Source organism: Zalophus californianus, chromosome 1 (assembly GCF_009762305.2).
Source record: "Zalophus californianus isolate mZalCal1 chromosome 1, mZalCal1.pri.v2, whole genome shotgun sequence".
Lineage (NCBI taxonomy): Eukaryota > Metazoa > Chordata > Mammalia > Carnivora > Otariidae > Zalophus > Zalophus californianus.
In genome coordinates this window covers 132649222-132664569 of record NC_045595.1, presented here as the reverse complement: position 1 = coordinate 132664569, position 15348 = coordinate 132649222, and the positions used below count along the sequence as shown (strand labels likewise).

Below are 15348 nucleotides of genomic sequence, written 5' to 3'. Positions count from 1 at the left end.
TTTTCACAGTAAAGTTCAAGTGTTTCTTCCCCTTCTCCTGTCTTTAAGGGATCCACCTCATAGACGAGGTCCCTAAAGAAATCCACCCAACCATCTTCCAACTCTAGTAAAAAAAAAAAAAAAAAGAAAAAAAAGGCGCATAGAAAAGAAATAAATCAATCCTCATCCTCAACCTCACTTGTAGCTGTCCAAAGCAGTTTTTACTCTGAAAGCAAGAAAAGGCAACATTAAAAAAAAATAATAATAATAACAGAGTGAGATGCAAATTATTTTAAGGCAATAATGGGAGGGGGGAGGTGCAAAGTGTTGGAGAAGTGTTAATTCAAGTCTCTGCTAAGGCTCAAGGGGAAGGAAACTCCTTCCATAAAGCAAAATATGAGGACCTGTTTTGCAAAATTCTCCAAGAGCAAGAAATAAAGGGGGGTAGGATATAAAAAGCTCTTTTCATTACAATAAATAAATAAATAAATAAATAAATAAGCAGCACCAACAAGCAGGCGATCAAACCACAGTCAAACTTCAATCTCAAAGCAGTTAGCTATAAACTGTTAGCAGTTGAAAAGTAAACCTGTGCACACAAAGGCACTGTTTAAATTTCTTCTTGTAAGGGTTCTAAATGAAGACCCAATCACTATGCAGTTAAGCGGTATTTCTTGTCCCCCTGAGGCGCTGATCAGTTCTTTTTAATGTGAGAAAACTGGCGGCTCAAAACCCGTCAATGGAGCTCCCACAACAAAAGTTCTGAAAAGCTGAATGAATTGGGTTTGTAATTACTGCATCCCGTCCCCCCACCCCTTGCAGCTTATCTCTTATTCATTCACCTTATATTATTGTCAAGGAATCTTACTCTCAAAATCATTCCCTTACCATTTTACCCAGGGCCCCAGAGGAACTTATGACAGAGCAGAAATGGAACACTTGCCCGTCCCCCCCTCACCCCACTACACCTGGAAATGTTCAAACCAGTAGGTGGGGAGGGAAGGAGGGACTATCTTGTACCCCAATTTACTCTGAGACTACTAGAACTCAGAGTACTCAGCCTATGGAGACTTCCATTTTAAAACCCCGAATTTTATTGGCAAACAGCAAATGTGTGCCCTTCTAAATTCAGAACCTGCCTGAGTCTTTGAAATCCTGTGACATCTCCACTTAGAAAAGGCAAAGGTTATAAATAAACCCCCTCCCCTCTCTCCCCAAACTGCAAGGCCCTAAAAGACCTTTCCAGACATGATGTAGAATCTAAGGTAACTTATTATGTTCTTCTTTTTTTTCTTTTAAAACAAAACCAGTAAATGAAATAGAAAAAGAAACTACAATCCCCCCAACTCTCAGCCCAGGAAAAGGTTTTATGAAAAAGTCAGCTTTAGAATGCCAGGGCTCTGTGTGTATTTCAATCCAAGGCATGGCTGATGGAGAAGATTCTCCTGAGATTTCCTACTGTAAGAATGTGTCGGTTCTAGAAATAAGTACAGCTATTATTACAACCAAATCTACTAGCAGACTAAATAATTAATTGAAGCGTTGCTCTTTGACCCTGGAAAAGTCCAGTAGGGACACGTTTATAGTAATAATACCTCCGAATGAGCCCTTGTCAAATATTCATTTAGTGGTTAATGTGAGCCATTTTCCCCTGGGACTGTCTGTAATACCAGCTTCCCAGTATTGGCAAGAAACCTTGCTAATCTACTACAGCTCAGCAAAATATTTTAACGCTCTTTATTTAAAGTAGGGGGCGGGGGTGCGGGGAAAGAAAAAATTGCAGAGGGAACAAACTATAATCTCATCCTTCTACACATTTCCATTCCATTTATAAGGTTAACAAAACATTAAATTCACTCTTTTGACTGGAAATTGAATGGTTTTTGTGAACAGAATAATATCCCAAGGAAGCAACTGAACACTTCAACAACTAACTTCAGCACTGAGAGATAACCATCTCTGGGCAAGTTTATGGGTTTACCCCCTTCTTGGAAATCATATTATAATTAAAATATTGTATGTTCAATATTAATCTAGTCATGAAACTACACATCTTGGGGAATCATTTAGCCCAAGCAAATAAACAATAAAATATATGACATTTTCTTCAAATGCAGTTTATCAAAAGAATTTATATTTGCGAGCAAAATATTTTGGCTTTCATTTAGGTAGGAGATATGGAGGGATAGGAGGGAAAATGGGAGTTCTCTTGTTTTAGGCAGACAGTGACAATCACTCAAAACTAGTTCAACTTCCTAAAATTGCTCTCTTCCCTCTAGCAAAATATTTGAACTTGAGCATTTTGCCAAAAAGTTGTTGCTTTTTTAGTCTGATCTTGTGGGCTCTTTTTTGTTCTGTTTTGTTTTAAGGGAGCCTAATGCAGTGCAATTACTCTAAACCCTATACATATTTCTAATATAGATCTATTTTTTTTCAAATATATACACTCCATATAGTTGATTGGCTCAAATTCCGGGAATATCCTCCCCACCCCCCCAGCAAGATCATTTGGATCTTTATTCAAAGTTTCTTTTATTCGTATGTGTGAGCAAGAACTGGCGAATGTGCTCATTACCACGTGAATAATCCGTATATGCATTACAATGGCTGGCCAGGCCGGGGGAAATTCTTTTAGAGTCTCTGCATTAATTAGGGGGGGAAATGCCTCGCTTAGAATTGGGAACTGGCATAATAATTGTCCTTTACCCTAAAATGAATTTTTTTAAAAGAAATAATTGAAAACCAATACACACCAAAAATAAAGCAAACCACATGAAATGAAAATACAGAAAATATGAGGATATCTCCAGCTGAGCCCAAAACTAACATTAGCAACACCACGAGAGAGAAATACTTTCTTGGAAAACGAGAAGTGCAAACCAACGGGCTGAGCTAACTTAGTGGCTGCAGCCGGTATTTTACTCAAGGGTGGAAGGCACTGCCGGATTCCAACTTCTCCAAAGTTGTAGCAAGTTGACACAACAAGCCCTTGAAATTGTGGGTAGCAACCCACGCTCTTAAGAATGCCTGACTCGTGGTTCCTGGTCCCCTTTGGTGGGGGAAGTTGAGCGAGGTAAGCAGTAAATAAGGAAGAAAAGTCCCTGAGTCGGTCTTACAGATTCTCCGGCTGCGCCAAAGCGCGGGTCGGTTGTGATGTAGAAACATCGCTAATTCAAAGACCATGGCGATTCCCCAACTTTTCCGCTCCCACTGACGACAACTATAGTCTTTCTTTACCTTTCCTAGGGCAAAAGAAAACAACAAATCCAATCTTGTTTCCCCACCCCTTTCCCCTCCCCCTACTTCTCTACCACTGTAGTAAAACATGGTTAACAGATCAAAAGCATAATCATCTCCCAATGTGATTAGACCGGACAAAGTAAAATATCTACCTCAGAGTTGATTGTTTTCTTCTTTAATATGGCTGTTGCCTGGCTTCTCTTTTGCTCGTTATCAGCTGCAGAGATATCCGATTTGGGACTACAGGCTTGGACCCGCGCTGCCAATTTAAGAAATGGAATACGTGGAGGGAGAGAGAGGAAAAAAGAAAATAAATAATAGTAATAAAAAATAGCCGTGATAAGTCGGGGGGGTTTCGTAAGACGCTCTTTGCTTTCCCTCGCCCCTAAACAGGAAAATGTAGAAGAGAAAGTTTATGAAGCCAAGGAACAAAGAAAGCAAACCACTTGTTTCCTCTCAAACAATAGCAGGACTGAAGTAATCCAAACACCCACCCAGCAGATGAGCACTTTGCTTGTCTAGTTTGCAATTATTCCGATACAAGAAGCATCATTTTCCCCTATAACCAGGTTTCCAAAGGGCCATTGTGCATTGAGGAAAACGAAAACAAAACCAGCCAACCTGGTTCTGATTTGGCTCAATACCCCATCTGCTGAGCTACATGAAAATTTTCAGAATTGACTCCTTCTTCCTGGCAACAAGTGGCATAAATCAGTTTTAAGTATAAGTCCCTATCATGCTTATTCATGCTGCTTAGAAAAGGAGGGGGTGGATTTACGATATATGCCTCTAGTTTCTATTTTAGAAATGACATAAGCATTTCAATTTTTTGAGAGTACTTATTCAATTAATCATTCAGACATTTATTTGTTGCAATTAACAGCACATGCTACTGGACTAGAATATCAAGGTTTTAGGTATTTTGCTTTCTTGGCTGAGCACAGTATATACCCCGAGGAGTTATGTATATCAGTGTTATCCAAATAAATGAAACACTCAAGCATAATTTCAGTGTCCATATTTCAAAAATTTATTTATCTCAAACTGTGCATAATGGAGTAAAAACTTAAGTTGAAAATGTACCTGTTATAAGGATGGTATTAGTTCAAATATATACATGGATTCTCGGCAGACTGATTCAAATAATACAGAGCCGAATCTTTAAAATACAACTACGGAAAATAAAGGGGGGGGGAACCTTAAAATATCACAATAAATTTACAGAAATATTACAAACCATAAGAAAATATTTCAAACACAGTAATTTATGTTGTTGGGTGTTTTTTTTTTTTATCTGAACAAAATGGAAAGTTGGGAAACAAAAGCTATTATAAATTACCACGATGTCAACCTGTATGGCCATTTTTGCTTTTAACAGTAAGTTAAAAAAAAATTTAGTACAATCTAAAACTTTTGCCCCTTTAAAGAAGACCACGGAGATGGTTTTGCCAGTACTCTAATTTTTTCCTTTTGTACAATTTTTTAAACAATTAAAATGTCCAAATCTGGATAATTTTCTTCTTTCCACGTTTGCAACTGTCCTAAATTTCAGCTGCAGAATCAAAATTCAGCAAGAAGCCTCTCCTTGAAAAATATTGGCAAATTCTCAGCTTATAAACAATGGACATTTTGATTGCCATGTTTATCTCGATAAATACTGTACAAAAGTTGCTTGCAAATATTAAAACATTTTTTCGTCGCTTGGAGACTAGCTCTAAATATTATTGGTAAAGACTTTTGCAAACTTTCTGCAAAGCTCCTACCGTATCACTAGAACTTTTAAAAAGTTTTGCGTAGTTTTCTTTCCTCCAGATCTATACAAGGTCCATTCCCTCGCCCTCCCCACCCCACCCCCCTGGTTTTCTCTGTACAAAAATAGTCCCCCAAAAAGAAGTCCAGGATCTCTCATAAAAGTTTTCTCGTCGGCATCGCGGTTTTTGCTTGAGTGTGGATGGGATTGGTGTTCTCTTTCGCAGCTGTCATTTGCTGCGGGTGATGACTTTTTTTTTTTTTTTTTGAGCGTACCGGGTTTTTCTCCATGCTGTTTCTTCTTACTCTCCTCCCATTTCCCTCGCTTTTCTTTGAAAATTTCTCCCCCCCCCCCCCCCCCCCAGTTCACTGTCCGGCCCTCACATGTGCGAGAGGGGCAGTGTGCCGTTAATGGCCGTGCCGGGCACCGGGCCGCTCTGGTAGTGCTGGGACATGTGAAGTCTGCTGGGGGCGGCGGGCTCCGGCACCTCGGCCCCGGGGAGGTACATGCTGATCATGTCCCGGAGGTCCCCGGCCTGGCAGGGCGCCCTGGAGTGAGAGGAAGAGGTAACCACGGGGGGGCTGGAGCTGGCCTCGGACTTGACCACCGAGCCCATGGAGCCAAGCGCCATGCCAGGGGTGCCCTGCTGCGAGTAGGACATGCTGTAGGTGGGCGAGCCGTTCATGTAGGTCTGCGAGCTGGTCATGGAGTTGTACTGCAGTGCGCTCACGTCGTAGCGGTGCATGGGCTGCATCTGCGCGGCGCCGTGTGCGTTGAGGCCCGGGTGCTGCGGGTAGCCCAGCTGGTCCTGCATCATGCTGTAGCTGCCGTTGCTCCAGCCGTTCATGTGCGCGTAGCTGTCCATGCGCTGGTTCACGCCCGCGCCGAGGCCGGCGCCCACCCCGACCCCGCTCGCCATGCTGTTGCCGCCCGGGGCCAGCAGCCCGCCGGGCAGCGTGTACTTATCCTTCTTCATGAGCGTCTTGGTTTTCCGCCGGGGCCGGTATTTATAATCCGGGTGCTCCTTCATGTGTAGCGCACGCAGCCGCTTGGCCTCGTCGATGAACGGCCGCTTCTCCGTCTCCGACAAAAGTTTCCACTCGGCGCCCAGGCGCTTGCTGATCTCCGAGTTGTGCATCTTGGGGTTCTCCTGGGCCATCTTGCGCCGCTGCCCGCGGGACCACACCATGAAGGCGTTCATGGGCCGCTTGACGCGGTCCGGGCTGTTCTTCTGGTTGCCGCCCGCCGCCGCCGCGGTGGAGTTGCCGCCGCCGCCGCCGCCGCCGCCCCCCGAAGTTTGCTGCGGGCCCGGCGGCTTCAGCTCCGTCTCCATCATGTTGTACATGCGGGCGCTGTGCGCGGGCCCGGCCCGCCGGCGGCCGCCGACCCTCGGCCCGGCCGGGACTTTGGGGGGCCCGCGGGCGGGGGGAGAGGAGGAGGGGAGGCGGGCGGGGGTGTCGGGAGCGCAGGGCTCCGCGAGAAAAATCAGGCGAAGAATAATTTGGGGGAAGAAAAGAGAGAGAGAAGCAAACTGGAATCAGGATCAAAAAAAGAGCTTCCCTCCTCTTCTGGCCGATCCTGCCGCCGCCGATGATTGTTATTATTATTTTTTGGAAAGGCTTAAGCCTGGGGCTCAAACTTCTCTCCCTTTCTTTCTCTCTCCTCTTCTTTCTCTCAGTCCTAGTCTTAAAGAGGCAGCAAACTACTTTCCCCCTTTTGCAAACACTCTCTTCTCTGCCTTGACAACTCCTGATACTTTTTTGAACAAGTTAATAGACAACCATCCATGTGATGGGGGCTGTCAGGGAATAAATGGGTTTCCAGCGACCAATCAGCGTGCGGCGGCTCCTCCACTCGAGCCCAGCCTCGCCGCCGGGTTTTGCATGAAAGGGGGCGGGGCCTGCCGCGCCGCAGGCCGCGCGGGGGAGGCAGGGGGAGGCAGGGGGAGGAGGGGGAAGGAAGGAGGGAGGGGGAGGCGGCTCCTACAGCCAGCCTGCCAGCCACTGAGAAACCTTTGTATCCCCTCTCGCAGCAACAGGTCACACCACACGCCTTTTCGAAGGAAGTGGGTAAACAGCACTAAGACTACGATTTTTTTTCTTCTTCAAACTTAGTATTGATTTACTTTTTGGTGCGGGCCGCTGAGTTGGGGAAGGGGCGCAAGAAGCCGCTAAGGTGGTAGGGTGGGGCAGGGCAGAGTGGGTGGTTCAGGGCGACTGTCCTACTAGTATTTCAGGAAGCAGGCAGTGCAGGAGTTGGTGTGTCATTGTTCTCTCGCTCCTCCGCACGCTTCTCCCCAACCCAGCCTCGCCGGTGCTTCTCCCTAACCTCGCTCTTCCCCTCGCCCCTCTTCCTCCACAGGTGCCAGCACTGGCTCACCCCTTTCTCACACAGTCCCGACAAGTTAGGTAGGAGGGAAAGCTCTGTCCTCAAAACCCTCCTTGCTGCCACGCAGTTTGCTCTGTTTTAAGCATAAATCCTGCTTGGACTATGCGGCCGACTCTACAATTAAGGGGAGGCCGGACCTGGGGAAGCTGCGGCGAGCCGGCTCTTCCCTGCCCCGCTCAGCTCCGGCCGGGACACCATAGCTTGTCCCCTTACCCCCAGCCACGTCGCCCACCATCTTTCTCCATTCAGTCGATGGAGAGAGGATGCCCCCGCTCTCGTCCTCTCTCCCCATTCTCCCCCTGAGCCTCCCCCAAAGCAGGATTTCAGTTGGGCCGGTTTCAGAAGGAGGCTGGGGGAAGAAAAAGGTCCACAGAAGGACGCTCAGAAGCGCAGGCTACGGAGCAGCGTAACTTCAACTTCCTGGCATCCCACGGCACAGTATGGAGGTGGGCCGCACTCCCAAACTCCCTCCCACGCAGAGTTCCCAGGACTCGAGCAGAACCAGCCCTGCCATTCCCCTTGTGACTTGTACTGTGGTGGCCGCTCTGCCCGCGCCGCCTGGGTCTGGGGCAGCGCTCGGAGGGGTCGCCAGGCCTGGGAGGCGGGTGTGGTGCTCCCCAGGCACAGGTGCAGGCGGTGCAGGCAGGAAGAAGACGGCCAGGACTGGTCCTGGGGGGCGCCCAGCAAGGCCGAGGCTGGAGGAGGATAGGATGGAGGCGGGGGTAGGGGCTCAGGAATCCTGCCCGCCCAGGACCCAAGAGGGTAATTTTAGCCGCTCTCCCATTGTCCTGACGTAAAGATTTCAATAGGTAGGCGCTCAATGCGGAGAGCAATGGCAGCACGTCCGTTACAAATAGGTAGTTTTGTTTCTCTTGTTGTCGCTACACGGAGTCAAACAAAGCCCCGTCTAAGTTTCCTTCCACTCTCTTGTTGGGATCTTTGTGGCTAAAATGCACTTGACTACAAAGGGTGGGGGGGGGGGGTGGGAAGAAAAAAAAAACCTGTTGCCATTTCTTTTTTATAAAGGGCTTAAACCATCAGGGTTACTTATTTTCTTTCTTCTGTAACACTCTCTCCGCCCCCTCCTCCCCTGATCTATCTACCCGTACTCACCCTAAGAAAATGTACTGAATAGTATCTGTCGGCCACGTTCCATTTATTATCTTTACAAAACTTTGCATTGTTTTGTTCCTTACTAACCTTCCCATAACCATCACCACCCCCACTCCAACTTCTCCAATCCCTGCCCTCCCAGGCTTTTCTGTTCCTGTCCAACTCAAAATAAGTATGCTCACTGGAAAGCCAGAAAAGTTGAGAAAAAGAATCCTTTTCTTTATAAATTATTATTTCCAATCAGCCGCCCCTCCCCCATCAGCTTCTTTTTCTCCAAGTTATGGTTTGTTTTTGTTCTGGGGAACCCGGGAAGAGTGAGACTGGCCTTCTCGAAACGGATAAATATATGGCACTCTTCAAAACAAAATAATATCTTCTGTTTATTAAGCTAAAAACGGACATGGACACGAGGAAAGAGAAAAGGTTAGAGGCTCAGAAGACAACACGGCAGCCACAGGCTGGCTTTTCAGCGCGTCTGGTTTCAGGGATGTAGCTGGTGCGCCCCCTACTGGTGGATTCGCTTTTCCATGACTACAGTTTTGCTTTTACCTTTTAAAAGAAGGTGTTTGGAAATAATTAAAGGGAAAAAAATGAAGGGAATGGGAGGAAGATCCAACTAATTACACGTAATCTAAACAAAAGAAAAGTTAACATATATAAGCCATGGAACCAAATCATAAGAATCAGATTTAATTTGCTTAACTTAGAAATGTACATATAACCTCCAGAGAAGTAGGAGGTTAAACTGTGGGAAAAAATAGGTACAAATTACGAGATTCAACATATGAATGAATTGTGATTGTCCAGATGCCACGAAGGGCAGACCAAGCATTCACTTCATGATTGTGTATGCATTGGTCTGTGCTTAGTAGCATTATTCTGAAAACTTTAAAAAAGCTTATGGATAATTAAGTCTGAAGAAAAATAACCCAAGGGGTTGATGTGGATAATGGTGGAGTATATGTATTAAAATAAATATTAATAACGAATGGTTACAGTAGCAAATTTTTAAATCTCCCTCTCTCTCAAGGGGTAGTAGGAAGAGGCACAAATTTTTCCTTGGGATAATATATAAAAGCTTTTATACATTCTCAGACGCCTGTGTTTGTGACTGAACTCTATAATAATGCATTTAAGAGGTTAAAGGGGCTGGCTAGGTCTTTTGTTAATTGCTTTTATCATATAAATAAGCTATGGAAATACATTACAATTGTGTTATCATTGGTTGCATTTATTTACAGCTTTATTTTAATTAAGCCTGCTGTACTTATCAAGGCAATAAACTAACTGTGGCTGGCATTTATGCATAATAATGTGCTATGAAAATAAGATTAAAGAAGATGGTGATAGCAGAAACAATTTTCTCATTAGATTTTTTAGAACATATGCATTAAAAAAATCAGATCACCGGCCACTCTATTTCAATCCGGCACTATCACTGGCCCCTAAATATAATAATAACTATAATAATCACAATAGATGATAGAAGCAGCACTGTTTTAGGTTTATAACAGATGGCTACAGTACTAATAACAATGCACCATTGACTACTAGGGAATCAAAATAAGACTTGGAAGAGGGTGCTTCATCCTTCAAGAATTTAAAAATGTTGCCATTGGCACAATGTATGAAAATTTAAAGTGCTTATTCTAAAGGAAGTATAACATTTCCCTTTCGTGGGCAGCAAAAAGCTGCATCCTTTTAAAGCAAGATTAGAAATTAGGAACAAAAATGCCTAACTCCTAGGATATTCTGATTTAATTTTGCTCTACTATATAGGCCCCAGCCAAAAATCCTTAACTGATTAAGTGTAGCTCAGTTTTATCTTTTGCACTGGTATTTCTCTCCTAAACTCCCCTCATCCCTCCCAAGTATTATATCTGAAGCCAACTAACAATTTTGTGGAGATAGGGGACTGTAGACTTATTTTTTCTTCTTAGTGGCAAATAGAGGTTTAACTTGCAGTAATTAGGTGAGAACTAGCCAAGCATCTTACTATTATGATGCTTGTTAAAAAACGCTTCTTTTCTGCATCTGCATTTGAGTGTGTTCCCCTCCTCTCTTAATCTTCTTATGGAAATGAAGGCAAACGGCAGGGAACCTGCAGAGTCTTGGAGAATGTCCTTGTTAACTGGAATTTCTCAGCATTGCTAATTAGCAGAGTTTGACGACCACCAGTATTGGGGGGAAAGCTCTGTTTAACCACTCACAAACCATTCCGAGGAAGAGCAGACTAATTTTATTTTGTAATTAAAATCTGAAAAGGGCCCTATTTGACAGTTAGGGCTATGAGAGTTTTATCTCCCCGTGAAATAATTACTGCCTTGATAACTCAATTTTCTGAAAAATGTCAACTGTGGGCTCCAAAAGTTTTAATTTCATTACGTAAGGAAAAAAAGAGAGAAACATAGAAGAAAATGTACAGAAAGGCTTTCTAATTCTGGAAGTGGTTAAATATATTAGGAGCCAGATTTGGCCAAACGAAGGGTTTTTTTTTTCCTCCCTTTTTTGTTATGTTTCCTCCAGATCCTAACCTTCCAGCCTTCTCCACTGAAAGCGCCCACAAGCAGTGACCATACTGCGGTAAAAGAGACCATATCAGTGATGTGGTAAGAGGCACGTAAACTAAAAAGAAGAAGTACGGCAACCCAAGAAAAGTTTCTGATTTTAAAAGCCAAAAATAAAGGAAAATTCCAACGTGTAGGACAAAGCTGGTGCAATCTGGTAAGATGAAATTTTATTGATATTTATCCCCTAACACAAGACAACTGAGAACTATAGAGTAAGGAGACTGGTATAAGCCTATTAAAAAAAAAAATGTTTCCTTCTTCCCCCTAAATTGCAAAAAAAGTTCCTCAATCACTCCAAATTGGAGCATGCCACAAGACTTCTAGAATGATCAACACCTGATTCTTCAAGATATATGAAACAAACACAGATAAATGAAGGTAAAGAAAGGCATTCAAGATTTTCTTTTCCTTACAAAAGCATCACATATTTTCCAAAATTATAAGAAGCTGGAAAAAGTTAGGATATTGAAAGTAAGAGCAAAAATTAGAATAAAATTGTGCTGTTATCAAACTTCACTTGCTTTAGACTGTGAAGGATCCCTCACAAGATCCTAGAGGGAATACTGCAATCTTTATAAAGCAATTTTCAAAATGATAGAAAGTCTTTCATCTACATTTCCTCCACTTTCTTCCTATTGCCAAACTTGTCAGATTTTGGAAGTGTGAAAGATTATTGACAGGAACTATAATAAATGTTTCTAGATGACACAAAGAGCAAGCATATATCTCTATCCCTTTTTATTTAGTAAGACATAGATATGCATATGGATGCAGGGTAGATTGGCAATTTAAAATTGCTTAATTATATTTTTTTCTTCTTGTCTGTCCCTTCAGCACCTTGCCTTTAATTTCCAGAAGTGGTATTACACATAACAAATGAACAAGGGGATAACAAATGCTATTTCAGTCCAGACCCAATTTCACCAAATAATTTCACTCAAGAGCTGTAAGGACCCTTGAAACCTAAGGAATGCAGAGCTGCTCTGAATCCAGCTCCTTTTTATACTCACTCTCTTTCATCTGATTCCCACTGATGAAATAAATACATTTTAAAAAGAATTCAATGATATAAAGAAAACCTAATATATTTCCCCCTTACTTCAAATTATAGCAACAAAAATAATATATAATCACTTGTGTATGTCTTCAGGGCTATATATAACAATCATCATATTGCTTCTAGTATTACAAATATATGTACCCCCTTCATATATTCCAGCTCAAATATTTCCTGGAAAAAAGGATTCACATTTCACAATTTCATTTCCATTTCTGAATTATCAAGCAGTTTTAACATAAGATCTGTCTCTGCACTGCAGCTGTTGCCCAAGGAAAAATGCAGTGTGCCCATTAAATGATCTAATTATTTTAAATAGAAATTCCCTTAAAAAAAAAAAGACAAACTGAAAATTGAAAGAGCCTCCTACCAGTGGTTTTCAGTTACACTGAAAAGAAATGAGACTACCATTTTGATTTTAAAACTCAGAAGAAAGGAATGAAAAATGAAAACAAACCAGGCAAACAGAGCACCAGGAACTGCAAGTGGGCCAACAAACCCATGGCCCTTTCACACCTCTAAATCATTGCTTGGGAGTATAAATACATATCTCCTTGATTGACCACACTATCTTGTGCAATTGATCATACCAAAGGAACAGGGTTTCCTTAGAACCCGAATTTTCCAGTGACTAGGACTGTTACCTTGATTTTAGGAAAAAGACGATTGTTTTGAATTCTCCAAACTGTGATTATTTCCTTTAGTTGTGACCACAACTTTTGTGGGAAAAACAAACCTAAAGCTTCCTTAAGATTTCTCTAGAGCATATTAAGTGGCTCATGAATGACACCCCCATGCATGCCAGGCTGCACACTCACTGCACCGGCAATCCACCAACGAGGGAGAACGTCTCTCAGTCTGGCTCCTTCCAAACTGCTGAACTGGGATTTCGTCTTCTTTCTTCTGGAGATCTCATGGTGCACACTGCTTCTGTGTTACTTCAAGTTCCCTTTCCAGAAGTACAACCAGACATAAAACAAACTCAAAAAGTGACAACGCTCAACTACCTCAGAAGGCAGAGGTGTTTGGCACCTCAAAAAGCAAGTTGGGGAAAGAAATTTGATCAGCTTTACATGTGTGAGGGACAAGAATACTATCAAAGGAAAAGGAAGAAAGTCTTTCACCTGTTTGTATGAAAAGAAGCTGAAAGCAAAGCATTTATAAAAAAAAATCACCTACAGTCACCATCAGTCCTAAACAAAACTACTACCCACTTTTTCTCAGAGCTGCGGCTGTGGCTAGCCCTGGAAAGTGCTCTAAAGCAAAGTGTACACCCATCCTGGGTGGCCTGGCATCCTCAAGGCCTCCCACTGATATCTGGAGCCCTCTCCCAAAAGCTCTTCTGGCCTCAAAAGAAATGTCTGAGAAGTCCGCCTTCCCAGGGGCCCACTTCTGCTCACCCTCCAGTGCCCCTTTCCAGCCCTGGCTCAGGTGGAATTGGGCTTCCAAACCCATCCCAGTGGAATTCTCAGATGGCTAGCCTGATAATCTTTAAAGGCTCCTTCAGAGCTGGGGCTCTGACTTTTATCTCCCCTCCCAACCTTCTTCCCTTTTTGTAGGCTTTCCCCATTCCTTTTCCCTCCCGCCCCCCCTTAATTTGAAGATCATTGACACGATAGGCTGTAATGAGTCCTTCAGAAACTGTTATGATCTACAATGACAGTCTCTGCACCTAATTCAAAGATTATTGACAAGCACTGTGGGCTCAGTGGTGTCAAGTTGTACTTGTGGTTTCAACACCCTTCAGCAACCCACATAGCAGCTGGGCCCTGGATTAGGACCCAGATTCTGCCAGAGCTTATCTGCCCGTTGAGTGGTAGAGAGATGAGTATCTGTCTATATCTCAGCTCCCTCAAGCCGGGCTGGGCTTTCTCCCTGGCGCCTTGTCTGTCTCAGGGTTGGGTCAAGGGAAAGATAAAGGCTCTTCAAAGCTTACAAACAAAGCAAAAGAGGAAATTTAGGAAATTTAATAAATGAGGGCTCATCCTTGAACCTTGGTCTTAACAATCAATCAGTCATCAATCATCTTCTCCACCCCCAAATAGTTACCAAACTCCAAGCCACATACCCCAGCTTTCATAGTGAGGCTTGGGTTCATCAGGAAGGGAGAGGTATGGAGGGGAGTGGGGACTGGGAACTTGGCACAGACTCAGTGGGCCCAAGCTAGCATGGCCCATCCTCCAGGACTGCCCTCAGAATGGGGCAAGATTGACCACTCTTAAAGCAGGGCGCTCAGCCAAGAGGCGCGGGCTCGGGCCTGGTCGCTGAGACAAGAGACCCCAAATGCCCGCTCCACCCCTGAAGGGCGCTTTGCTCCTGCAGAAAAACGCGGCCCGTTGCCAGCCCGGGTGGTTTTGCCTGCTTCTAAGGAGTCAGTCGCTCGCTGCCCCCTCCCCAGTCTCCAAAGATGGAAGGGCTGCCTTCCCGCTGGCCGCCCGTGGGGCGTGGGATTCCGGCAGGGGCTGAGGCCGCCTGAAACCACAGAAATGACACTGCGCTGGGAAAGCTGGGTGGTATTCCCAGGCCTAGGCCACCCACTTCTTTAGTTCTCTTTCATAAACTAGGGGTTGCGCTTTCTCCCTGGGCCTGGGAAGTTGAGGACACACAGCCCGCCTGCAGCCAGGTGCGGCTCCGCCCCTACCCCCCCGGCTTCGCCCTCCTGGTTGGGACCCCCGGGGGTGGAACGGGGTCAACATCTCCAGAGCACTGGTATTGCAAATTCGACATCACTTCCGAATAGCAGGCATGTATCCCCTTTCGCGGGCCGCCTCCAAGATTCTGCTGGCTTTGGCCTCCCCACGCCACCGGCAGCCTTGGACCGCGGCTGTCACGCACCGTTTGTTGGCGCTGGTTCCAAAACTGGCCCGGACTTAATACTTCGGTAACGGGGACTCGTTTTTTTTTTTTTTTTGTTTGTTTGTTTTTGGGGCTTTTTGTTTTGTTTTGCTTTGCTTTTTGGTAAAGCAAAGGGTGGGGTTGCCTGTAGCAGGGTATCCCGCTTGCCCGTTATTTCGATAGGATTCCGGTTAAGAACTGATCAAAGCCTTGATTCTTTTCCTGCCACGGTATCCAAAGTCATTTATTGAGAAACACAAGCCGAGATTCGATTCTGGAATCAGATGGAGAAGACATCTCTCATCGCACTGAACACCAATTCCCCTGAAAACACAATCTCGGACTCGCTGATTTGGGCAGGTGGGAGGAATAAACGTAAGATCAACTTAAACTTCCGTAGCCACAGCATTAAATAT

General features: G+C 44.4%; 2 protein-coding genes and 1 long non-coding RNA gene across 5 annotated transcripts in view; 1 reads left to right on the top strand and 2 right to left on the bottom strand.

Moving 5' to 3' along the window:
* The window catches only part of LOC113916824, a 507068-nt gene that overhangs the window by 23112 nt on the left and 468608 nt on the right, over positions 1–15348 (bottom strand). For all 3 annotated transcript variants that reach the window (XR_003518048.2, XR_003518047.2, XM_027583874.2), the window contains one exon: positions 3372–3478. Coding sequence is in view for 1 of the 3 variants with exons in the window: in XM_027583874.2 (XP_027439675.1) it covers positions 3372–3478 (107 nt within the window). In the remaining 2 variants the exon portion in view is untranslated. The remainder of the gene's footprint in view (positions 1–3371; positions 3479–15348) is intronic.
* Positions 4226–11161, bottom strand: SOX2 (SRY-box transcription factor 2). Its single transcript, XM_027583871.2, has one exon. The coding sequence runs from the start codon at positions 6312–6314 to the stop codon at positions 5349–5351; it is 966 nt and encodes a 321-aa protein (XP_027439672.2). The 5' UTR covers positions 6315–11161; the 3' UTR covers positions 4226–5348.
* LOC113916825 overlaps positions 13714–15348 on the top strand; it is an 87159-nt gene continuing 85524 nt past the window's right edge. Inside the window, exon 1 of the long non-coding RNA XR_003518049.2 lies at positions 13714–15307. This is a non-coding gene — a long non-coding RNA (uncharacterized LOC113916825). The remainder of the gene's footprint in view (positions 15308–15348) is intronic.

Excerpts from the sequence above, each read along its gene's own strand:
- SOX2 (XM_027583871.2), bottom strand. The coding sequence starts at position 6,314 with ATGTACAACATGATGGAGACGGAGCTGAAGCCGCCGGGCCCGCAGCAA.